The sequence below is a fragment of the Dasypus novemcinctus genome, chromosome 12 (genome assembly GCF_030445035.2).
Source record: "Dasypus novemcinctus isolate mDasNov1 chromosome 12, mDasNov1.1.hap2, whole genome shotgun sequence".
Classification (NCBI taxonomy): Eukaryota; Metazoa; Chordata; class Mammalia; order Cingulata; family Dasypodidae; genus Dasypus; species Dasypus novemcinctus.
Window position 1 is genome coordinate 104508695 of NC_080684.1, and position 25815 is coordinate 104534509.

The 25815-nt window shown below is 43.7% G+C and overlaps 1 protein-coding gene and 1 non-coding gene across 3 annotated transcripts in view; one reads left to right on the top strand and one right to left on the bottom strand.

The window, feature by feature from the left end:
• Positions 1-6769: 6769 nt before the first annotated feature.
• On the top strand, positions 6770-6875 carry LOC111763667 (U6 spliceosomal RNA). Its single transcript, XR_002796497.1, has one exon. It is a non-coding gene; the product is annotated as a U6 spliceosomal RNA (small nuclear RNA).
• Positions 6876-20458: 13583 nt separating this feature from the next.
• The window catches only part of SULT4A1 (sulfotransferase family 4A member 1), a 34654-nt gene continuing 29297 nt past the window's right edge, over positions 20459-25815 (bottom strand). Inside the window, exons 6-8 of one of the 2 annotated variants that reach the window (XR_011650330.1) lie at positions 24832-24970; positions 23403-23536; positions 20459-22007 (exon numbers count right to left, since the gene is read on the bottom strand). Coding sequence is in view for 1 of the 2 variants with exons in the window: in XM_004456424.3 (XP_004456481.1) it covers positions 21895-22007; positions 24832-24970 (252 nt within the window). In the remaining variant the exon portion in view is untranslated. The remainder of the gene's footprint in view (positions 22008-23402; positions 23537-24831; positions 24971-25815) is intronic. The other variant, XM_004456424.3, reaches the window with a different exon arrangement.

The following is a 25815-nucleotide window of genomic DNA, read 5'->3' on the forward strand; positions in this document are numbered from 1 at the left end:
CTATGTTTTAAATGATGCTGATGCAGTTGGTCCATGAACCATACTAATCTAGAGACCATGCGGCCTGAGCTAGACAAGTGAGGATGCATTACTGCTAGGGAACAGAGAGGAGAGAAAACTCCAAAGTGAACTCAGCAAATGCAAACACAATGATGCATGAGTGAACACAGTACCTTTAAGGAACCCTAAGCCTAATCCTATAAATCTTTATTGATTTGCAGGAGTTCTTTGTATATTCTGGACATGAGTCCTTGGTTGGAGGGATATATAATCTTTTGCTTTATAGTTTGCCTTTTCCTTCTATTTTGATATCTTTTCATAATTATAAGGTCTTAATTTTAGTGAAGTCTAATCTCTAAGTCTTTTCCTCTTTGGTTAGTTCTCTCTGTCATATTTTTAAAATCTTTGTCTACCTCAAGGCAATGAATAAATTCTATGTAATCTAGAATCTTTATTGTTTTACCTTTTACATTCAGATATATAATCTATTTAAAATTTATTTTTGTGTATGGTGTGTGGTAACAGTAAGGAATTTTTTTTTCTATATAGTAACCCATTAGCCATTTATTAAAAAACAACAAAACAAAACATCCTTTCCCACTGCCCTGAAGAAGCAATTTTGTCAAAACTGAAGTGACTATACACATGTATCATTTTCTGGACTCTCCTCTATTCCATTGGTTTATTATTTCTTTCCTTATGCTAATTCCATACTATCTTAATTACTGTTACTTTTTAGGAAGTCCTTTCATTTGTAAGTTCTCCAACTATGTAATTTTTCAATTTGCCTTAGATCTTCTTGGCCCTTTGCATTCCCCTACAAATTTTAAAATCAGATTGCCAAGTTCAACATCAATTAACAACGAAACTTGCTGGAACTTTTATTGAGATTGCACTGAATACCCTGCTGAGATTTTGATAGGGATTGCATTGAATTTCTGAGAGGATTGACATCTTTACAATATTCTTTTTCCAATCAGTGAACATTTCTATCCCTCCATTCAGGTAGCTCTTTATTTTCTCTCAGCAACATTTTGTTTTGGGTTGTACAGGTTTCACACACTTTTGGTTAAATTTATCCCTAGGTAGTTAATACCTGTCAATCTGTTGTAAATTGTATTCCTTTTTAAAATTTGTTTTCTGTGTGTTGCTAGTATATACGAATACAATTGGTTTTATATATTGGCTTTATTTCTAGTGATTGTAATATATTCATTTATTAATTCTAATTAATAAGATGCTTCCTTTAACTTATAATAAATCATGTGCAGATAATGAGTTTTATTTTTTTCTTTTCTGATTCTTATATTTTTTTTTGTTTTTTATTGCCTTATTGCACTGGTTAAGATCTTCAGTGTAGTATTGTACATAAGTGGTATTACAGATATCCTTGTCTCATTCTTATGCTTTCAGTATTATCATCATGAACTATGTCCTATTTGGGATTTTGTAGATACCTATCATCAGTTTAAGGAAGTTCCCTTCTAGTACTCATTTAATAAGACCTTTTATTTCGAGAAAGTGTTGAATTTTATCAGATACTTTTTCTGCATTTATTAAAGTGATCCTATGTTTTTCTCCTTTATTTAATATGGTTTTTTTTTACAATGTGGAAACTACTTTGCATTTCTTCAATAAACAATTTATCTTTTTTATTACTGGATTAAATTAGCTCATATTTTGTTTAGAATATTTGTCTATTGAACACTCAAAAAATTTTATTGCACACTCACAGCAGCACTGATTATTTATTGTCCATACTACTTTTGTGCTATAATGTCAATTAAGAAGCAACTCTGTATGAACCACAAAGCTTATCTGGTTTCTTACAGAAGAAGTTTGCCAATCCCTGGTCTGTTTTCACTGAAGAGATTAGACAGTAATTTTCCATTTTTTGTAATTCCCTTGTCAAATGTTACAATCAAGGTTATATTGGCCTCATAAAATAAATTGGGAAGTGTTTCCACTTTTTTGCTCTCTCAGGCTTTGTGTAATAGCTGTGTTCTTTTTTTCTTTAAATGGTAGGAAAACTTGACTGGTGAAGGTATTTAGGCCTGGAGTTTTCTTCATAAGAGGTTTTTAATAATTGGTTTAATTTCTTATTAGTTGGGGGACTATTCAAATTTTCTATTTCTTCTTGTGTCCATTTTGGTAAGTTCTGTTTTCCAAAGAATTTAACTGTTTTATCTTACATGTCAAAGTTATTGGCATAACATTGTTTAGTATAATGTCTGCTGGATCTAAAGCCATCCTATTTCTTTATTAGACAAGCTGTGGGTTTATACATCATTCATAAAATACAGGATTTCCATACACTCCTCCACCATCAACACCTTGCATTGGTATGGAACATTTGTTGAAACTAATGATATCACATTTTTATAATTGTATTATTAATTAAAGTCCATGATCTAACTTAGGGTTCACTCTTTGTATAATGTAGTTCCATGGATTTGAAAAAAAATTATTCTGCTACCATTTATACAAAATATTTCTACTATTAGTCACATTCAGATGTATATTTCAGTAGTTAATTGCCATCACATTGTTGTGCTACCATCACCACCATCCGTTGCCAAAACATTTCCATCATTCAGATAGGAACCCTGTACATTTTAAGTCTTAACTTCCCATTCACTCTTCCCACTCTATCCCCTGATAACCTATATTCTAGATTCTGAGTCTATGAATTTGCTTATTCTAATTATTTTAAATCAGTGAGATTATACATTTGTCCTTTTCTGTCTGACTTCATTCAACATGTCTTCAGGGTTCATTCATGTTGTTACATGTATCAGGACTTCATTCTTCTTCACAGCTGAATAATATTTCATAGTATGTGTAGCAGTTTGATATGGTTATGAATTCCAAAAATAGATATTGGATTATGTTTGTGATCTGGTCTGTACCTGGGCATGATTGAGTTATGATTGGGGCTTTGGTTGGGCCATGTCTTTAGGGCATTGAGTCCCTGCTCCTTGGTGGGTGGGGACTCACAGATAACAGGCATGGCAAAGGACAGAGTTGGGGGTTCTTAACGTTGGAGTTTTGATGTTGGAGTTTGATGCTGAAGTCTTAAGCTGACGCCCGGGGAAGTAAGCACACAGAGAAAAGAGAAGCAAGCCCCAGAAAGAAAGGAACCTTGAACCCAGAGAGAAGAAAGACCCTGAAAGGGAGGAACCCGGGAAGCCTGAACCCTTGCAGATGTCGGCAGCCATCTTGCTCCAACACATGAAAATAGACTTTGGTGAGGGAGGTAACTTACGCTTTGTGGCCTGGTATCTGTAAGTTCCTACCCCAAATAAACACCCTTTATAAGAAAACAATTTCTGGTATTTTGCACCAGCACCCTTTTGGCTGACTAATACAGTATGTATATACCACGTTTCATTTATCCATTCATTGGTTGATGGACACTTGGGTTGTTTCCATCTTTTTGCAGTTGTGAGTAATACCACTATAAACATGGGTGTGCAAATACCTGCTCATGTCCCTGCTTTCAGTTCTTTTGGGTATATATATAGTAGTGGAAATGCCAGGTCATAGGTAATTCTATACCTAGCTTTCTGAGGTACTGCCAACTGTTTTCCATAGAGGCTGTGTCATTTTACATTGCCATCAGCGATAAATGAGTGTTCCTATTTCTCCACGTCCTCTCCAACACTTGTTATTTTCCGTTTTTTTAATAGCAGTCATTCTAATTAATGTGAAATTGTATCTCTTTGTGGTTTTGATTTGCGTTTCCCTGATGGCTTAAGATATGGAGCATCTTTTCATGTGCTTTCCAGCCATTTGTATATTTTCTTTGGAATAATGCCTGTTCAGGTCTTTTGCCAATTTTTTATTTGGGTTGTTTGTCTTTTTGTTAAGTTGAAGGATTTCTTTTATAGATATTAAACCCTTAGCAGATACATGATTTCCAAATATTTTCTCCTACTATATAGGTTGTCTTTTAACTTCCATGATAAAGTTCTTTGAGAAGCAAAAGTTTTTAATTTTGATGAGGTCCCATTTATCTATTTTTTCTTTTGTTTTTTGTGCTGTGGGTGTAAAAGTCTAAGAAACCACTACCTAACACAAGATCCTGAAGAATTTCCCTTGTTTCCTTCTAGGAGTTTGATATCTCTAGATCCTATATTAAGGTCTTTGGTCCATTTTGATTTTTGTATATGATGTAAGGTAGAGCTCCTCATTTTTTTGCAAATGGAGATCCAGTTTTCCCAGCACCATTTGTTGAATTGACTTCTTTATCAAAGAGGGTATTTGGTACCTTGTCAAAAATAAGTTGGCTGTAAACATGAGGGTTGATTTCTAAACTCTCAATTCTATGCCATTCATCTATATGTCTGTCCTTGTGCCAGTACCATGCTGTTTTGATTACAGTGACTTTGTAATAAGATCACAAAAAGTATGAATCCTCCAACTTCATTCTTCTTTTTCAAGGTGGCTTTAGCTATTCATGGCCCCTCACCTTTCCATATAAATTGGATGATTGGCTTTTCCATTTCTGCAAAGAAGGCTGTTGGAAGTTTAATTGGGATTGCACTGTATCTGTAAATTGCCTTGGGTAGGATTGACATCTTAATGATACTTCGTCTTCTAATCCATGAACATGGAATGTACTTCCATTTTTTTAGGTCTTCTTTAAATTTTGTTAAAATGTTTTTTAGCCTTTATGTTTCAGAATTTTCTGTATATAGGATCATGTCATTTGCAATTAGTTAAAGTTTTACTTCTTCCTTTCCAATTTGGATGCTTTTTATTTTTTTCTGCCTAACTGCTCTATCTAGAATTTCCAGAACAATGCTGAATAACAGATGTGACATCTTTGTCTAGTTTCTGATTTTAAAGGGAAAGCTTTTAGCCTTTTAACATTAAGTATGGTATTAGCTATGAGTTTTTCATGTATGCCCCTAATCATATTGAGGAAGTTTCCTTCTATATCTAGCTTTCTTTTGTTTCCTTTTTTTTCCCTATCAGAAGAGGTGCTGAATTTTGTCAAATGCCTGATTATGTATTTTTTCATTCCTTCCATTAATGTGTATTACATGAATTTATTTACTTGGGTTAAACCTCTCTTGCATAACTGTCATAAATCTCTCTTGATTATGGGATTATGGTATATAATTCTTTCAGTATGCTGTTGGATTTGGTTTGCTAGTATATTTTGTTGAGGACTTTTGCATCTATATTCTTAAGAGATACTGTCTGTAGTTTTATTTTCTTGTAGTGTCTTTATCTGGCTTTGCTAAAACGGTGATGTTGTCCTCATAGAATGAGTTAGGGAGTGTTTCCTCTTCTTCAGTTTTTTGGAAGAATTTGAGCAGAATTGGAAAATAAGTCATCTTGGAATGTTTGGTAAAATTTATCTCATAAGTCATTTGGTCATGGGCTTTTCTTTGTTTGTAGGTTTTTGATTGCTGATTCAATCTCTTTACTAGTAATTGGTTTGTTGAGATCTTCTGTTTCTTCTTGAGTCAATATAGGTAGTTTGTGTGTGTCTAAGAATTTGTCTATTTCACCTAGGTTATCTAATTTATTGGCACATAGTTGTTCATAGTATCCTTGTATAGTGCTTTTTATCTCAGTGGGATCAGTAGTAAAGTCCCCCTTTTCATTTCTGATTTTCATTATTTATATCCACTCTTTTTTCCCTTGTCAGTCTAGCTAAAGGTTTGTCAATTTTAATAGCCATCTTTTGGTTTTGTTGATTTTGTTTTTTTTCTAGTTCATTTATCTCTGCGCTAACCTTTGTTATTTCTTTCCTTCTCTTCACTTTGGATTTAGTTTGCTCTTCTTTTTCTAGTTCTTTCTGTTTTGAGACTAGGTCTCTGATTTGAAGTCTTTCTTCTAATGTAAGCATTCAGAGCTATAAATATCCCTCTCAGCACTGCCTTCACTGTATCCTCTAAGTTGTGTTTTCATTTTCATTCATCTCAAGATCCTAATTTTGCTTCTCATTTCCTCTTTAACCCACAGGTTGTTTTAAGAGGATATTGTTTAAGATTATGTTTGTGAATTTTCCATTTCTCCCTCTGATATTGATTTCTAGCTTCATCCCGTTGTGGTTGAAGGATTGCCATTGTATGGTTTCAGTATTTTTTAATTTATTGAGACTTGTTTTGTGACCCAACATATGGTCAATCCTGGAGAATGACACATGTGCACTCAAAAATATGTATTGTTTTTGTTGGGTGCAGTGTTCTCTAAATATATTAGGTATAGTTTGTGCAGTGTATTATTCAAGGTGTGTACTTCCTTACTGATCTTCTGACTAGATGTTCTATCCATTATTGAGAGTGATATATTAAAGTCTTCTACTATATATGTAGAACTGTCAATTTCTCCCTTCAAATCTGTCAGTATTTGCTACATGTATTTTTGGCCTCTGCTGTTAGATGCATATATATATGTATAGTTGTTACATCTTCCTGTTGAACTGTCCATTTATCAGTATATAATCACCATTTTTGCCCCTTGTACCTGATGTTGACTTAAAATCCATTCTGCCCATCTCTGCCTTTGGAGAGTTTAATCCATTTACATTTTAAGTCACTACTGATAATATGGAATTTTGTCCTGCCATTTTGCTATTAAACCTTGGTAAGTCTTATACCATTTTTGTCCCCCACTTCCATTAATGCCTACTTTTATTTTTATTTGCCTTTTTGTGTTGTACCTTGTTGAGTGCCTCCACATTTCTATCTGGATATATTTTCCATCTCTTTTCCTTGTGGTTACCATTAGGTTAAAATTTTATTACGTCCAAGTGCTCACTTCAGCAGCACATATACTGAAACTGGAACTATACAGAGAAGATTAGCATGGCCCCTGCCAAGGATGACACACAAATTCATGAAGTTTTCTATATTTTTTAATATGAACTAAATACAAAGAATAAATGCATGGAGTTAAAACCTAGAGTATAGGTTATTAAGAGATAAAAGGAGGGCTGAGAAGGTGTACTGGTGCTTAATGTATGTAGAAGTTTTAATTAATTTGACTATAAAAGTGTGGCAATGGATAGAGTTGATGATAACACATTATAATGAGTAGAACTAACAGTAGTTTATTAATGGGATTGTGGCTGAAGAGGGTAGTCTAGGGATGTAAATGTCACTTGAAAGAAAGCTAGAGAAAAATGTAAGGACTGAATAACATAGTGAATCTAGAGGTGGATGAGAATTATGGTTAATAGTACAAATACAAGAATATCCTTCTATGAACTAGAACAAATGTACAACACTATTGCAAGATGGTAAGAATGTGGAAAAGCATGGGAAAAATACAATTAATGTAACCTATGGACTATAGTTAACAGCAATACTATAATATTCCTGCATCAATGCCAAAGATGTACTGTGTTAATAATAGGGGGATATGGAAAAAATATGCCAGAGGTACGCTATAGACCATAATTAGTGGTAATAGTCTGATGATATTATCTAATAATCTGTAACAAATGTTCCAGAACAATATAGTGTGTTGGTGGAGGGGTGTATGGGAATTGCACACATCTGCATGATTGTTTTGTATTTTCACAACTTCTCTAATAAGAATATATTTTTAAAAATTTAGCATCCTAAATATATAACAACTGTATTTGTTTTGATACTAATTTGACACCAGTAGCATGCACATATACTTTTCCTATACCCGTCTGTCTACCCACCATTTTTCTGTACCTGGTTACCCTTTATATCTTTGTACATTTTATGTCCAAAAACATAAATTTATCATTACTTTTTATTCATTTGCATTTAGTACTTGTAGGAAGTAAGAAGTGGAGTTACATACCCAAACAATACAATAATACTGGCATTTATAATTACCCAGATGGTTACCTTTACCAGAGCTCTTTATTTCTTTATGCTGCTCTGAACCACTGGCATGTGTCATTTCCTTTCAGTCTGAAGAATTCCCTTTAGCATTACTTGTTGTGCAGGTATAATGGTGATGAACACCCTCAGCTTTTATCTGAGAATCTCTTAATCTGTCCCTCATTTTTGAAAGAGAGGCTTGCCAGATATAAATTTCTTGGCTGGAAGTTGTTTCTTTCAGCACTTTAAGTATTTCAACCAACTGCTTCCTTCCTCCATGGTTTCTGACAAGAAATCAGCACTCAATCTAAGTGGGACTCCTTTGCATGAAATATGTTACTTTTCTCTTGCAGCTTTCAGAATTCTCTCCATGTCTTTTGCTTTCAATAGTGTGATCAATATATGGTAGGTGTATTTTCTTCATGTTTATCTTGTTTGGTATTATGATGGTTAGGCTAATGTGTCAACTCAGCCAGATAATTGTGCCCAGTTGTTTGGTCAAGCAAGCACTGGGCTAACTGTAATACAAGGGCATTTATGGACTTTAGTCACCATTGACTTTACTGCAGTGGTGAATCATAGATAGCTGATTACAATTACATCAGTCAGGGAGCTTGCTATTAGCAATGGGTGACTCTTTATCCAATCAGTTGAATGACTTAAAGGGGAGGTGATTCCAGCATCGAGTTAGAATTTCCCAGCTCATCTTTGGACAGCCAGCATCTCCAAGAACTCATCAAGAACCTTCTTTGGACTTTCATTGCAGCCCCTGGTTGCAGCCTGCCTGTGGAACCTGGACTTGTGCATCCCCACAATCACGTGAGAGACTCTTATAAAAATGCATACTATTGACAGATATCTCTTGTTGATTCTGTTTCCCTAGAGAACCCTGACTAATACAGGCATACTCTGAGATTCTTGGATGTGCATATTCTTGTCTTTTGCTCAGTTTGGGAAGTTCTCTGTCATTATTTCTTTGACTAGTCCTTCTGCCCCTTTTTTCTTTTTTCTCCTTCTAGGACTCACATAATGCATATATTGGTGTGCTTAGTAGGTACCCCAGAGGTGTTCCTAAGTTATTTTCACTTTTAATATTTTTCTTTCTGTTCATCAGCCAGACTCATTTCAAGTGTCTCTTTAAAGTTCACTGATTCTTCTGCCAGCTCCAGTCTGCTCTTGAAATCCTCCTGGGAATTTTTCATTTCAATTATTGTGGTCTTCAACTCCAGTAGTTCTGTTTGGTTCCTTTTAAAAATTTCTATCTCTTTACTTAGACTCTTATAATGCTCATTCATAGTTCTTTCTCAGTCTTTTCTTTCATCTCCTTGAGAATTTTTACGATCACTTTTTAAAGGCTTTGTTCAGTATGTACACATTCTCATCTTCTTTATCAGTGCTTTCTGGGTTTTTATCTTCTTCCTTTGGATGGGCCATCAATTTTTGCTTCTTCGTTCATTTGTACTCTTGTTGCATACTGCATATTTTAGTATTTTACCTCTGGTCTTTCTTCCCTGAGGTACGTTTCTTGGTTTTGTCGTCAGCTGGTGATGAGACCATGGTTTTCTTACATTTCAGCCCTCCTAGCAGGAAGCTCTGCTCAAGGCGATGGCAGCACGCAGGGCTTTCCCTGTCTTCCTGGGCCTCTGTCTTGTCCTGGGCTTTTGCTTTTTAATTGTTTTGGAATTCCCATTTATAGAAGTTTGGTTTTCCTCTCTGTATCCCAGGAGACAGACTTCCCTCTCCCAGGTGGAGGTGAGAGGATGGGAGAGGTCGTGGGATTGGGGGGGTGGTCATGGGATGGGAGGGACCCAGACCCTAGAAGCCACCTTTGCCCACCAGAGGTCAGAGGCCTGGGAGGGGGCTGATGAGGAGGGGCGGGGGGTGCGTTTGGGCCCAGCTCACTGTGGACTGCCCAGACTGCTCCTCAGCAGACAGGGATAGCGCCTGGAGACCCCCAGATGTGAAGGCACTGCTATGCCTCCGTGGCTCATCACGGGAGGGAGAGAGCAAAGTGTCAAGAGCATTTCAGCCACAACAAAAAACCCCTCTGATCACTACGGAAATCCCCAGTGCGCAGGCCGCAGCGCCCTCCAGGGAGCAAGGCTGATAGAGGGCCAGAAAAGGGTCCTTCATGCCTCCCTACCTAAGGAAACCAAAATTATGAGCTTACTGACTTTCAGATAGGGCCCCAACCAGTGGCTGAGAGGGTGGCAGAAGAGAACAAGGCCCGCGTAGGCTGTCCTGAGCCCCTAAGAGCTTCCAGAAGTCTGACTGGAGCTGCCAAGTCAGGCTGGGTGGAGGCCCAGAGCCCTGGAGCCTCTGGCCCTGTGGGAGGCTCTTCTCCCCCTCCCCAGTCAGTGCCAGCCCTTCAGGCAGCCCCCAGCCCTCAGCCTTCTCAGGGACCTCTTGGGGGGGCGGGGAGAGGAGTGGCCACAGGCAGGCCACGCCTCAGGGAATGGCTTTTCCCAGCACCCAGCTCCCTGCCCAGTGCCCTGTCCCGTTCTCACCATGGGTAGTGCCACCACAGCTTATGACATCTCACTGAGGAAAAAGAAAACTGCACAATAAAACCAAGCCTCTGGAATCTGTCCTCAAAAAAAAAAAAAAAAAATGCCAGCACGCCTTTGACCCATGTTGGCCTCTATAGTTTCTTAAACTCTTTTCATTGTCTCCAACTGCTTGTGCCTGGAGGGCAATTCTGAGGAGAGGGGCATCTTGGAGAGGACTTTCCCACACAGTTCTACATAGCGAAAAATGTCCCAGGGGCCCATGAAGGGGACACAGACTCCAAAGTGCCCTGGAGGGGGGATTAGGAAGGGCTTCAAGATTTACTCTGGGGAAGCGGACTTGGCCCAGTGTATAGGGCGTCCTCCTACCACATAGGAGGTCCACGGTTCAAACCCCAGGCCTCCTTGACACCTGTGGAGCTGGCCCATGCGCAGTGCTGATGTGCGCAAGGAGTGCACCCATAAGGAGAGCCGCCCAGCGTGAAAGAAAGAGCAGCCTGCCCAAGAATGGCACCGCACACATGGAGAGCTGACACAAGATGACGCAACAAAAAGAAAAGAAACACAGATTCCTGGTGCCGCTGATAAGGATAGAAGCAGTCACAGAAGAACATGCAATAAATGGATACAGAGAGCAGATAACGGGGGGTGGGGCAGGGGAGAGAAATAAAAAAATAAAAAATAATAAAATAAAAAAGATTTACTCTGACAGTTCCCCAAAACTTAGCTTTCCTGGCTTGCCCAGCAAATGTCTAACTGTCCCCCAAAGCCCTGAGGAAGAGCTTTCTTTAAGTCTCCACTGCTTCCACCCCTGTCAGGGAGGGTTGTAACAATGACTACCACTGCTTTTGTTGGGGGTGGGGTTGAAACAATGGCTGCTACCAGTTTTGTCCAGGGCAGGTTGAAATAATCATTGCCCCCTTAAGCCAGGCCCCCAGCGATACAAATTCAGTAATCAAAAGCCATGATCAGTGGTTGGCTGTGCCCACCTCTAGTCTTGGGGAAGAGGATTTTTTTTTTGAGGTACCAGGACTGGGGACTGAACCAGCACCTCATATGTGGGAAGCCAGTGCTCAACCACTGAGCTGCATTGGCTTCCCTGAGTTGGGTTTGGTTTTGTTTTTTTTTTTTTCCTGCTTGTTTGCTTGTTGTTTGGTTTTTTGTTTTTAGGAGTCACAAGGAACCAAACCTGGGACTTCCCATGTGGGATGCAATCACTCAACTGCTTAAGCCACATCTGCTCCCAGGAAAGAGGATTTTTATGTCCCTTTCTGTCACCAGCAAGCTAGCCAGGGACCAGACCCTAAGGTGGTCTGCCACAGGATTAAGGGATGGATGCTGATAGCTGCCAAAGAGAAAGCAATTTACTCTTCTTTACCATTATTTATCAGCCTGCTCCTCCCCCTTTTTCCTGGATGCTGTACAGTGTTCTCCTGGCCTCCGGAGTTTAGAAATAGTTGTTGCAGACAGTTTCTGCCTATTTAATAAATAGCTGTTTTGGTGGAAGGACTGAGCCCTAGAGTTCTAATTCCCATTTCTGCCATCTTCCCCAGAAGCCTCAATTCAGTTTTTATTTATCTGAAAATGTGTTTATTCACATTCATTTTAAAGGATTTTTTTGCTGAGTATAGAGATTTAGATTGAGAAGCTATTTACATTCAGCATTTTAAAGATGCCATTTGGTTGCCTTCTGGCTCCCATCATTTCTGTTGCAAAGTCCTGTCTAATTGTTACTCCTTCAGAAGTAATGTGTCTTTCTTTTGTCTGGAAGTTTAAAAAATGTGCCGAGGTATGGTTTTCTTTGTCTTTATCTTGCTTGAGATTTGTAGTACATTGTGTGGTTAATGTCTTTTACCAGTTTTGGAAAATTCTCAGCTAGTAATCTCTTCAGATACTTCTGCTCCATGTTTTCTTCTCCTTCTGTAACTCCACACCACAAGTAACTATCTGCATGCATTTTAAAAATACATTCTGCAAGTGTTTATTTGTAATCTCCAGGATGTAATTACAGTATTGCTTTGTAATGTATACTTTAGAAGACCTATTTAAAATAACATCTAGGCAGCAGACTTGGCCCAGTGGTTAGGGTGCCCGCCTACCACATGGGAGGTCCACGGTTCAAACCCCGGGCCTCCTTGACCCGTGTGGAGCTGGCCCATGTGCAGTGCCGATGCGTGCAAGGAGTGCCGTGCCATGCAGGGGTGTACCCGCGTAGGGGAGCCCCACGTGCAAGGAGTGCGCCCCGTAAGGAGAGCCACCCAAGCGTGAAAGAAAGTGCAGCCTGCCCAGGAATGGCACTGCACACATGGAGAGCTGACACAACAAGATGATGCAACAAAAAGAAACACAGATTCCCATGCCACGGACAAAGAAGACGATGCAGCAAATAGACACAGAGAACAGACAACTGAGGTAGGGGTGTAGGGTAGATAGATAGATAGATAGATAGATAGATAGATAGATAGATAAAATAACATCTAATAGATTCAATACTAAAAAATGTAATGACATGGCACTAGGAATTTACTAAATCTGTGTTAAACTTCTTTATCTCTTCTATCTTTTAAAATTCAATTCCATCAGGTGTCCCCTTGTCCAAAACTAACAACAACAGTTGAGGTAATTTATTGTTCAGAATAAAGCAAAAGAGAACAAGGCATTGTATGAGAATCTTTTAAGGATTCTAGGTTTTAATGGCACTCCTTAGTCAGGAATTTTATTCCTTGACTATGAGCAAATATGATATTTTAGTAGGGACTTAAACAATGTCTTTTAAACTGACCTGAACTAATTAATGGTGAAGCATAATTGGTGTGTGACTGAGTAAATATAGCCAAGTATCAGGAAACTCAAAATTCTTGCTTACTTCCTTGGCCATAAGGATGCTTTTTCCATGTATTTAAACAGACTAATTAGAGTAGTTTGTCATGAGGATTTGTCATGTAATTTTTTTTTTTAATAACAACTTCCAAGTGTTTTCTCCCTCTTTGGAAACTTTGAACTTTCATGTGAAGAGTTAACTTGTGTGTTTTAGAAGAATCTAAATGTTCTTCACTTGTTTATTGTTTGATAGCCCCATGAAGTCTATTAGATTAGGTTCAGTCTTTGTTCAAACCACCCAGAGTTGTATAATGTGGCAGTGGCTCCAAGGAACATTTATAGGAAAAGCCGGGTGTCCTCATGATAGTACTTAATGGTTCCTTTGATGCCCAGTAGTGGATCTCCTTTCAGCAGGGCTGAACCTTGATTTTTTTGGTCAGGTTCCTAATCTTGTCCAAAATACCATTCAGCATCATTTCAACCATTAACACTTACCTCCCAAGAAACTGTACAGCCTCCTCCTTATACCTACTGCATGAATCTGCTGCTCAAGACTTTTGATGATATTCTTGAAGGCAAACCACAAAAAGTTGGAGTAATATCTGTACACTTACGATAGCTAATAGGTACCTCATTCCCTTGGTAACCAAGGAAACTCTCGGGGATCATGGAGGGCTGGTGGCAATAAGCCTCCGTCCTGTCCTCCAGGTTTTGAATACTCAGCGCCATTTTGTCACCATGATTCTTTATACCAAAGAGACTGGGCTGTAAGATCAAGCCCACAATTATTTCACACTAACTGATAATGATGTTATAAATGGAGATTATGCCTTCATGTGGAGAAATAAACAGCAGGAACTGATTAACCCCTAAGAAGTTAAGTACTGCTTTTCCACCACGGCTATTAATAAGGAAGAGGAGGCACGTGACACACATGCAAAATGTACCTCCCAGAAGCTTAGCGTATCTCTGGGACGTCTGCTAGGAAAGGTTTTTCTGACAGCTGTCCTTTTAGAAGCCTCATAAAATGGAGACAAGACTCTCCTGAGCTGTCCTTAGGAGGAAAAAAAAAAGTTTAAATAAATGAGATTTTAGTGGTTCTTTTGGAAAAACTACTGCGGTTTTTTTTTCTCTACTAAAATAGATGCTTCCTCCCTCAGATATTTTCCTTGACAGATGATGCAGCTGCTCATTTTAGTTCAATCAGCCAGAAACTAAATTGCACATTTTAAACATTGTCACTACAAATAATTGATTATCAATTGTAAACAGGGGTTCATTTTAATATCTATTTTAGGATCCTACGTTGATAAAGGCTATATGCAGGCTATAGCACCTCAGCATGTTTTCATTCCTCTTTAATGTACTAATAGACTATTAAGCTCTTAATTTCCTTTAATAGTTACTGGCTGTCTCCTTTCATGTAAACAGGAATCAAAATCCACTTATCTTGCCCCCGAACAGGGTCCCATAGTGTGGAATACTGGTATTTAGCATCTTAATGAATCCTGTCCTCAGAACATCATATTGCAGCAATCTTAGAAGAATGGCTCAGCTCTGGAATAAAGATGCAGTTAGCAAAGAACAATTTCATGTTTCATGCACCTGGGCAAACAAGCAAATCCCTCACAATCGCAAGGAATTCTCTTTGCTGAGAGCCAGGATCTTGCCACAGCTTGTAATTAGAGCTGTTTAGCATTTAATTTGCCTTTCGTTAGGTAACAAGCATCTATTGATTACCTGATAGGAAGACAGTGCTGCCCTAAGCACAGTCTGGGGACACAGTGATGAATGAGACACAGTCTCTGCTTATAGTCTAGTTGGGGCTGAAAATAAACACTTTGGAAATGTGAAAGTGGTTACAAAATGTTTTAACGAACGCAAGCCAATATGCTATTATAAGGAATTACGATGCTTTCAGAATTCAAGGTCCTAATTGTCAGTGCACTCACTCTATGCTGAGGAGAAAGATTGTTGCTGCCGCACCGTGTCTCATGTTGGGAGTGGGGACCTTCCTTCTCTGAGCTCCTACCTAACTGAAGCCTCTGTGCATACAGTGAGCTAGGATTTGTTCTGTGTGGCTGCCTGGAGTGCTAACTTGGACATGAACTGGCAGAACATAGATGTTCTTAGAAGTCGGAGAAGCCTTTTGGGAGAGCACTATGGTTCATCAGAGCCAGGAAAGTGGAAGTTAGGCTGTCATGAAGGTGAGGGTCATGGGATAAGCATTGTGGCCAGGCGAGAGGTGAGGCTAGAGGGCCTTTGTGGTGAGTAACAGCGATGTGCTTGGAGAGCGTGGGATGGAGGTGCCGGGCAAGGTGAACCTGAGAAGGCAGGCTACGCCCAGTGGGCAGGAGGAACGTTTGGTCAGCTTCTCTCATTTGCTAACCTCTTGACCTCCAAAAATGTGAACAACACATGGTCCCTAGCTGCAAGAAGCTTTATAAGCAGGTGGCTTCCATGTCCGGAGTATGTTACAAGAGGTGCCTTGGCACCCAAAAGCAGAGCACTTAACCCCTTGCAGGGGTGGGAGTGGGGGGTCAGGGAGGGTTCTGGAGAAGGTCGTGACCAACTGAGGCTCGCGGCCATGTAGGTGGGATCCAGGGTAAGTCAGAGAGGGGCAGCCCAGGCAGAGGGACCAGCCCAAGTGGGGGCAAAGAGGGCTCCCATACTTCTCAGCAGAGGGAGACGGCTCCAAGCTACCAATGTATCTAAGATTTTTTTTTCTGGAAATCACAGGTACTATGGGTTGTAAAGGGGGAGAACTGAGAGAAAGGAATACTTGAAAAGATAACCAATCCATTTATATTTTTGGAGGATGCCTAAGCCTGTTTGGAGAAGGGTCTCTTGCTGACTGTGCTGCTGTCCTACAGAGGGGCTTACTCACAAGCCTCGCAGGCCTTCATTCCCGGCCAGGGCTCACCCCTGGGGATCTCTGCAGAGACCATGACTTTAGAGAGGAGACATGCATGTTCTGGCTGGTTTTTATTTTTAAACACATTTAGCACACTCTGGTTTTTGAAAAATGCTGTTAATAGAGCACAGATTCCTTTCCTCGATGGTGAGGAGACAGATTTAAGGGCTGCAGCTCAGACGTTCCGTGCCAGCTAGCTTACAGGGATCCAAGTGTGAGAATCAAATTGTCATTTGACGCTCGGATTGGCAAAGGCTCGGCATGCCTTAGAGATGGTGATTGTGGGCCCAAGCTGTGTGCCAGGTGCTTCTGTGACTAATTCTCTTTGCCCCTGCTGACAAGGCCTGTCGCCGGCTAAAAATTCAATCTACTGCTATTCCTCAGCTCTTGTCTGGAGTTAAGCCGATAGACAGTTTGACCACACTTGAGAGTCACAGAATGTTCAAGCTGGATGGGATTTTAAGACATCTGGTCTGAGACCTCTTCATTATGAGATGCAGAGTGACTTTCCCATGGTCCCACAAATAGAGGCAGAGCTGGAATAAACCAGGGGCCTCAGCATCCAGGCACTCATTTTAAAATGCACACGCAGTTTTTTCCCAACTGGCGTGTCCCCTCTGTCCCGACCTCCTTCTGTCCTACTTACCCAAGCGTCCAGACCCAGGCCACACCCTGTTTGGCATTCAGTGAAGGCCTTGCTTATCTTTGAAGTACCCATCCTCTGCCTTGCAGCACTTGCTCTCTGTACCATTTTTGCCAGTGCCTGCCACCATTTGTTAAATGTGGATGTGTGCATTTGAACGGGGCCAAAGCACTATTCCAATGGAAATACCATTAACATGGCTCGCGTAGCCGTAACAACCAGGAGAAGCTTAGAGACCACCTATCCCAAAATGTTCATGTGGCTGATAAGGAGCCTGAGGCCAAGACAGTGGGTGATTTGCCCACATCACACAGCCAACCAAAGTCAAAACTAGATATTAGGACCCAGGGCTTCTGACCCGCCCCCCCCCCCCCCCCCCCCCCCCCGCACCTTTCCACGTGGGTTTGGGCAATAACAGCTCAGAGCCCGAGGGAAGAGATGAGTGAGGGCTCCATCTGCAGGGAGAGCTCCCTAGACTGTCTGCTTCTCCAGGACCCAGGGCCTTCCGCGGAGATGCTCCAGAAATGCCAAATGAAAAGCTGAAGGAAAAGAGGGAACAATGGCGAGTGTCTGGCGAAGGCTGGTTTTTACAAAGCCACTGGTTGTTCTGGGTTTTGGAATGGAGGCAGCTGGGCACCAGAAACAGGCTACCCCACAATGAATGCCCAGCTCCAGAGGCACCTTGTCAAGAAGGGGAAGATTCCAGGTGAGGGGACGACTCAAACCAGGCTCCTCTTGTTGGAATGACAAGGCATGCTCTGGAGACTTAGGGAACAGACGTGTGGACACAGGGACGTGGCAGAGGGAGGGGTTAGGGTGGGGAGACTGGGAGATGCAGCATCTGGCAGAACCAGGAGCAGGGTACAGAAGGCCCAGGATGAGTGGTCTCAGAAAACATGAAACCGACTTTAACTCAAGATGCCAGTCATTCAGTCAGCAAATACTAAGTGCTGGTTGTATGCCAACTCTGGCCCAGGAAGTGAAAGATGACGTTGCCACAGCCCCTGCTCTTGAGGCCTTGTCCATTGAGGGAGACAAGCACAGATGGGAGAGGGGCCATGGAGGGGTGCTTGTGGGAAGGGGCCGCAGAGCCAAGCTGTGAGGGTTGTGTTCTTCAGGTAAAGAAAGCAGGGCGGTGGCGTTTCAGGGGGAAGGAAGTGACCCCAGGGAGGTTGAGATGAGGCTGTGCTTCTGAGAACTGCAGCCTCAGTGCCCAGCTGCCAGGGATGTCATAGTGGGCATTCTCGAATAAAGCCAGGTTATCTGACCACAGTGCCATCCTGGTCTTGACATGCTGATTCTAGATGTTGAGGGACAGGTACAAGTGGGCAAGGCTGAGCGAGAGTGGGACCCCAGGTAGTGCAGAGGCATTTCAAACAGCCCTGTCACAAGCTGAGAAAGGTGGGGTACCCCTGGGCTCTCGCAGGCCAGGGACTGCTGGCTCGGGGCCTGACTCAGGGCGGCATCCCTCCACAGCGCTGTGAGCTACACCGTGCATGCCCTGTCTGGAAGCGCCACTGAGGACCTCTGATGAAGGCTGGTGCCACCTGCAATGTGGGCACCAGGGGGCACTCGCTAGCTGGCAGAGGAGTGTACAACAGGGCAGACGAGGTGTTTTCCTGGGTGGAGTTTGTTCATGCTTTCAGAGACTTCACTCTTCTGTTTTGTTATAACCATCCTAGGAAGTGATCAGGACAAAGATGGTCTCTACCATAGAAATTCTGAAACTGGATCAGAGAAACGAAATGACTTACCTGTTTCTGGCCAGAGCGCCATGGCATTTGGGCTGGACAGGACTCTCCAGTCCATTTTGCAATGAAGAAGAGACATCACAGAGGAACAGCAGACACTGTGTCCTGAATCACCAAGGCTATCAGAGCCAGAGGACGTGGGGTGCCCCCAAGCTGGGGTGGTGGAGGTTAGGTTCTTATTTGGCAAAACAAATAGCTGGTAACCCTGGGCAGGTCCCTGAGACTTTCTGGAATCTTCCTGCTTTGTGGAATCAAAAGGTGAGAAGACCACTGACTCACAGTAGAGGCTCCTGATACTGGGGAACACTGTGGTCAGTTTTGCCAAATGGACAATCTGTCTGTCCCAGTGTTCTCTGCTTCAGGGCCTACCCCAACCCCGTCTACTCTCCAAGGTAACTACTCCAACCTGAGGGTTCCATTCCCCAAGCTTTGGCTTTCCTTGCAGGCTTCACAGCACTTAGGACATATCGCCTTGAATTAATTCCCTGGTTAGTCTTAGCTCCCCAAGTGGGTAAGGCAGGAAGTACACGTAAGGCTTCAAGAGGGCACGTGTTGCCTATGAAAGCTTAGAACAGACAGTGACTGAACAGGCCCCTCGGGGATGCCCTACAGCAGGGGCTTTTAACAAGGGGTCAGTGAGCTTGAATTGAAATTCAAATAAACATTTTTGTGGGGACATGCTGGTGCAGGTGTGATCTATTTATTAAATAATACACAGTAGAGTGTGGATTTAGTAAGGGGTCTGTGGTTTTCACCTAACTGGCTAAGGGGTCTGGAACGAAAAATGTTAAGAATGCCTGCCCTACAGCATCTTGAGGCCTGAGTGAATCTCAGTCTGGTTAAAGGCCCCTCTGTCATGGTCACTGTCACCCAGCCGTCAGTCATAAGGCAGCCAGGGGAGCTTTTCCAAATACAAACCAGCCATCATGCCTTGGAAGTGGCTTCCTCTTAGAACAAACTACCAACTCTTCTGCCCTCTGAGGCCCTGCGGGACCTGGCTCCTCCAGCCCCCTCCAGCTGCCAAGCACCCTCCCCTCCCACCCTATCCCCGGGGTTCTCTCCAGATGGTCCGGGCCTGGTGCCCTCACTTCCTCCTGCTCAGGCATCACCTGTGCTCAGCCAACCCGGCCCTTCACCAGCGGGTTGTCCTGCTACTCTCTCGTATTCTGCTCTTCAGACTGAACTTCCCTAAGGTTCTTTCAGTGAAGATTTGTCTCCCTCATTCGGATGTAAACTCCATGAAGGAAAGGGTTTCTCAGCTTCACTGCTGCTCCTCCTGTGCCTGAAACAATGCCTGGTACAGAGTAGGTGCTCAAACTGTCACTGAATGAATGAGTGCATGTCACGAGATGAACTCTCCACGGTGCAGGGGCATGGCAGAAATTTAATTATCACTGTAAACATGCTGCACTGCCTCGCCTCTGCACTCAGAGTTGATCTTGGTCTCTTTTATCTTACATGGTTTATAAATGACTTGGGGACAGATATAGCAGCGTGGGTCCTCAATTAACCTGGGGCCTGTGTTAACCCTATATACCAAAATAAAGTTTAGGGTTCCACCTGAGACCTAAAAGAACTTCATTTGAAAATAAATATGATTTCCCAGGAGACCCAAGCTTTCTCAGGTAAAACAATGTGCTGGACTTTCCTTCCACAAGGAATTGGGAAGACAGACTTTGGAATTCAATCTGAAATCAGCAGGTCACACCAAAATACCTCCCACGCTTTTTCTTTCCTCCCTTCCTCCGTCCCTTCCATTTCTGTTACTAAAAGAGATTAAAGATGAACAGGGAAATAGGAAGGGAATTCATCCTCTGCAAAGTCTGAATTTTAATGAAACAGCAAAATTCTGCCTTCTTGAAACCTGATAGGGGCCTGTTTCCTCTGCAGTCGGGGCTGAGGGAAGGGGCATTGGTGGGGATCCCGGCCGTGAAGTCCGTAAGTGCGGAGGGGGCCACGCGGGGAATCCCTTCTCCGACCACCAGCACACACGCTCGACACAATGCATGGAACGAATCTTTATTAAAGATGCAAGCAAGCACAGAAGTATGATGTGAAGTGCTTAATAATATCCATACAGTACTAAAAATAGAAAAATAGAAATGAAATTTCACAGAAAGCAGCCTCACTCACAGATATACAAGAAAAGGTACTGCCAAGCTCACCATGCAATGCTGTGTCCCACCTGCTGGGTTCACAGCTTCTCCTTTAAAGAGTAAAACCCAAGCCCACGTCTGCACCTGTTTGAAAGGGACCTTGCCACCTCGTGTACTCTGCAGCTACTGCCAGCACCAGGCACCTCCAGCCCTGTGCCCACCTGGCTGCCTCTCCATGGCTTCTCCTGCCAAACTGGAGCCAGAAAACTCAGCAGGTGAGGGGGTGGCCATGAGCCCCACCTCTCCTCCCCCAGACGTGCTGAGATCAGGGGCACAGAGACAAAGGGAGATCCGCCAGCTGAGATTGGAGCCAGAGGGTGTCACCTGCCAAAAACCCGTAGCCTAGAGCCTCAGGTAAGGGCTGAACAAAGGGAATGATAGCTGAAGACTCAGGAGTTTTAGAATCTGTTGTTAAGCATCTGCTTGCTGGCATAAGAAGGTTACCACTTCAGGGAATAAAATTAAAGACTGGAATTAAACTCAAATTCTGAGCCCATTCCAGTCTCTTTGTAGCTAACTCTTCCACCAGTGCATTCAAATACTACTGACTGCCTTATACTCCCATCTGCTGGACTCATAGCAGCTTTCACTCCTGGAATGTTCTGCTAAGTTCTCTGAATCAGGTCTTTAGAGCCACCCACTGGAAGTCTCTTGCATCCTGTCTGAAAATACCCTAGTGAAGTTTCTGCTTTACTTCAGGAAGGTTACAAAGAACTGAGCCCCATCAGAATAAGCAAACCCACCCCACCCCCCACATCCCCCAGCTCCTTCTTTGTTCTCACCATTATCTCAGAACCAAGTGAGAACTGAATGGCTGTGCCTTAGATAATAAAACTACAAAAATAAATAGTTAACCCTGAGATCTTTCTACCATTCGGGTGTGGCTCACTCCTGACTCCCCTCAGAAATGAATGTGTATTTGGTTTACTACTGATGTTTATTTCCAGTGAAATTTTCTACAAAATACCGTAACTCAAATGCGGCTGGAAAAGGTATACATTCTAGTTGCATAAGTTACATATTTTATACTTATGATGTAGTCCATTGTAGCTGCAATTTTTACAATGTTTGCAATCCTACATGGAGAGATTACAAATTCTAAAGGTGAGACAGTGGCTTTGGATCGGAAATGATCTCACTTTATCCATTCTTTCCTCCCCCCGCCCCACCATTGTTCTACACACTGCTTCCAGTTTGTCCAGCAAGTAATAAATGAATGCATACAGGACTTTAGCTAGTGGAGGGTCCAGGTACTGTGAGCATGCAAGTCTGCATTTCGGTCACTATAAATGAAAATCAAATGTGAGGTCACACTTTCCCATCTTCTGCTTATACACTAAATCGAACTTCTCGTTCATGGAGACAGTGAAGATGTCCTTCCACAGCCCAACCCGTCCTAGAACAGACAGGAGCAGAATGTATTACATCCACCTGGGGTCGGGCCAGCTACTGAACTGAGGGCAGCCTTAGGAATCAACCTAGGTCCTATTCTGGAGCCCCTGTGAGCCTGGCTACGGGCATGGGCCAGGCCAGTGGAGCTGCAGGCCGGCCAGGCAGGCCCTGGGCTGACCCAGCGGTCTCAGGGGCTGTTAGTGAACCGACAACCCCCTTCTTGTGTCATTTCTTTACTCAGTGAAGCTCGCACACGTAGCCCAGGCCTGAGGCCCATAAAGGGGACCAGACTCCTTGGCCTCTGCCAAGTCCGCAGCATGTGGGACAGCGCCCAGCACCTTGGGATGGGCATCTAGTAACTACCCAAGAACTGGGAGTTTAGGTCCTCCGTAACACCACTCTCCACCCACAGTTCAATGGCTCTGCCAAAACTTCATTTGCTTCTGGATAATTTGAAAAAGAAAAAAAATCACCTAAGAGGCAGACAATTCTACGGCAAATAGGAAGCCCTCATGGCCAGGTCGAGGTGGAGATTTCAAAACTGAAATGCAAACTTGGGACAGGAATGAAATCAAACCTTAGACAGGAATTTAAAGTGAATAAATAGTTGCCACGTTAACTAGCTTTCTTGACTAGATGCAAAATGTGCATCGTAGCAGTAATTCTGCTACCTGACAATGAACCAGGCCACAGTCCCATGCCCAGCACCCCTGGCCACAGGCACAGTCAGAAACGAGTGCTCTTCCTGTCAAAAGTGGAGGGGCACTGAACCTGCAAACCCATGTGCCAGTGTTGGACTGCCCATCTGTTATGAGGGCTCAGGAAACAGAAAGAGCACTCATAAAATGACAAAATAGCTGCGGAACCCATCTCCCTTGCTAACTATTATAAAATCTTAAGGTCATCTGGTCAGATACTAATGGCAACTCTGAAAGTGTCAGGGGTGGGGACTCCCAGCTTCCCATTATTGGCGCTGTGAACACCTGGCCCAAAGCGGCCTCTCTGTGCATCTCAACAGCCACACCAGGGGATGAGAATTCTTTTTATTGCCCACATGTCAGAGCTCAGAGCTCTGGTACTGCCCTGACCGTCCCCAGCAAATATCCTTCATTAGCTCCGTTATTAACAGTCACCCTTGTCCTGGCAGGACCTCAGAAATGAAAACTGCAGCCCTTCAAGTGCTGAACTAATAAACTCAATATGGGGAGGATTTTTTCTTTGGAAATGAAAAATTACCAGTATAGAGAAAAGGGAACCAAGAAAAATTGTCTTGCTACTCTCTAACGATACCTAAGGGACAAAATTAGAAGCTTCTAGACCAACTGCACTATAAATAGAGTTTTCCATTATTATTTTCCTCAGCCAAAGCAGCTGAGAGCTCATCAAAGGAGTCACCCACCTGGTTTAGGATTTGGAATCAAGACAGGGCAATTTATGATGTGATATGAATCAAATTTAAGTAATGTGGCTGGCTACGCAAGGCCCTGCATTCTCACCAACTCAAGGAGATCTTCTGAGCAAAGAGGCAATGTGCTAAAAGAAAACAAAATCGAAAAACTGAAATGAAGCAAAACCAAGGTAAACGATGGTAAAGTAAACACATGGGAAGGAACATATGGGCACACAGTATGTTCTCGACACTTCTTCACCACAGAAATGAACCAAAAGGAGTATTTTGGGGAAGGTCACATCCAAGGTTAACAAAACACAGTGAAAGCAAAACTCAAAAAGAGCAAATAAATTTAAAATAATAAATATTGGTGAAGATGCAGCCAGGAAACAAATCACAAGCCATTTTGTTTTTTCCTTAACTTCCTCCTAAAAGAGTGGACTATTCTGCCTTTGCAGGCACTTTCCACTTAACCTTCAGGGAGCCACTTTTAGTCCCTTTCACAGAAGGGAAAAGAGCCAGAGAGCTGAGCCCAGAGCCAGGCCCCCTGCCTGACACTGGGAGTTCCCTGGGATCCAGGATGGGCTGGGGAAGCACACGCAAGGCCATCGGCCAGCTAGCTGGGCCTCTCTGTCTCCCGCTCTCACCCCTTGAGGAAGTTCCAAACCCATTTCACCACGTGCTGTGTGTGCCGACCTCCCAAGAGGGTGGTTTGGTGGCCATAGCTGCCACCCTGGGATCTGGGGGCTTTTAATGCCCGGAACATCCCCAAGCTCTCCAGGCAGGCAGCTGCTAGCCTGGAAGGACAGGCACTGACGCTGGCAGGTCTGGAGGTGACCCCGCCTGGACGCGACCCCGCCTGGACACAGCACTCCAGCCTCGCCTGGCTGCCTGCTCGGCCCCTCTGCACACTCATCTCCCTCAGGCGGGGTCACTCCAGCCTGTGCCATCAGCACCTGGAGCATGCTCGGTTACCGTCCACTGGGTAAAGGAAGGAAGGGAAGCAGCTTTCTTTCCAGCCACTACTTCTGACTCTCCCACAGCCAATTAATGGCTCAAAAACCCAAAGCCTTGCATTGTGCAATGTCATGGCAGCAGACCACTCCCTGGATCTGCCTCTGCAGAGGAACCTACCTTCCACTCACTGGGGGAGACCCTCTGCTCAGAAGCAACCAGCCTTCCACCAAGCCTGAAATAGCCCCAGCAGTCGCTCCTCTGAGCACGCCAGGGCTCAGTTACAACGCAAGCGCCACCGGCATGGGCACCCACTGCTCCACCCCGCTGGAACTCTAACAGGGACGGCTCTGCAGGGGCCTCGTAAGGAACCAGACTCGGGACAGCTAAGAACTGATGCAGAGACCCAGGGCCCAGAGCAGGGAGAAACCAGGAAAGTGTGCAGAGGCAAGGGAACGTGGGGGGTGGGAAGGGAGGCACGTACCCCGGCCCACGGGCAGGGCCTCAGCGTTGCAGCACTGGTCCACTAGCTGATGGCAGTGCTCAGTCATGGACTCCAGCTGAGCCTTGTCACAGGACACCCCCAGGAACCTGGCCAGCTGCTCCACCATTGTCGCCAGGTCCTGGAAGACAAGGGCAGAGCACAGGAGGCCCATCAGAGGCGGCGCCTGTTAACCAATGTCGGCTCTGGCTGACACATGCTGGATACTTCTGATGCCCCATCTTATGTAATCCCTGAAACAAGGGTGATGTTGACCTTGCCTGGAAATGAAGGTGGGAGGTTGCCCGAGGGCCCTCAGCTGTTAAGGGGCAGACCTGCAATTCAGGCCCCGGCCTCTCCAGGAATTCAAGAGCACGGGTGAGGCTTTGACATAGCTGTGGTAACGTGGAAACAGCAACAAGAGGTAAAAACTGTACTTCAGAATATTGCCGGGAGCAAAACCCAGCTCCCTCTCTTCTTGCCCCTTGCCCCCTCCTGCCAGCTGGAATCTAGATGGCACCGGAGAGGAAGGAAGCCCCGGGCCTCAGGCAGGCCCCACGCCCCAGCCACCGACCTGGGAAGAAGCGCCACTTGTCCGAAGCAAGAGCCAGCGATTCTGCCCTGGACAGAAAGTCCTCAATGGCCCTGCCCAGCACCCACAGCAGGGAGATGACGGCCCAGCCCAGCAGCCTGGAGGGGAGACCCGTGCACACCTGCCCCCCGACCCCCTCCCCTGGCAAACCCCGAAGCACCCCGTGTCTCATAAGCGGAGCCACAAGCCGTCGGCAGGCAGCCCTCAGAGCGCACATGTCTGCCGCACACATCAGGGAAATGCTGGAGATCTTTCTGCTCCGAGGTTTAAAAAGTCCAATGACAGAGACACCTGCTTTTTTTAAGCGTTTCCCAGACCTTAAAAAAGCTCTGGGGAGCTGGGTTCAGGGTCTGTTCCTCCCTGGATGCCTACAGGAACGACTGCGCTGACCCCAT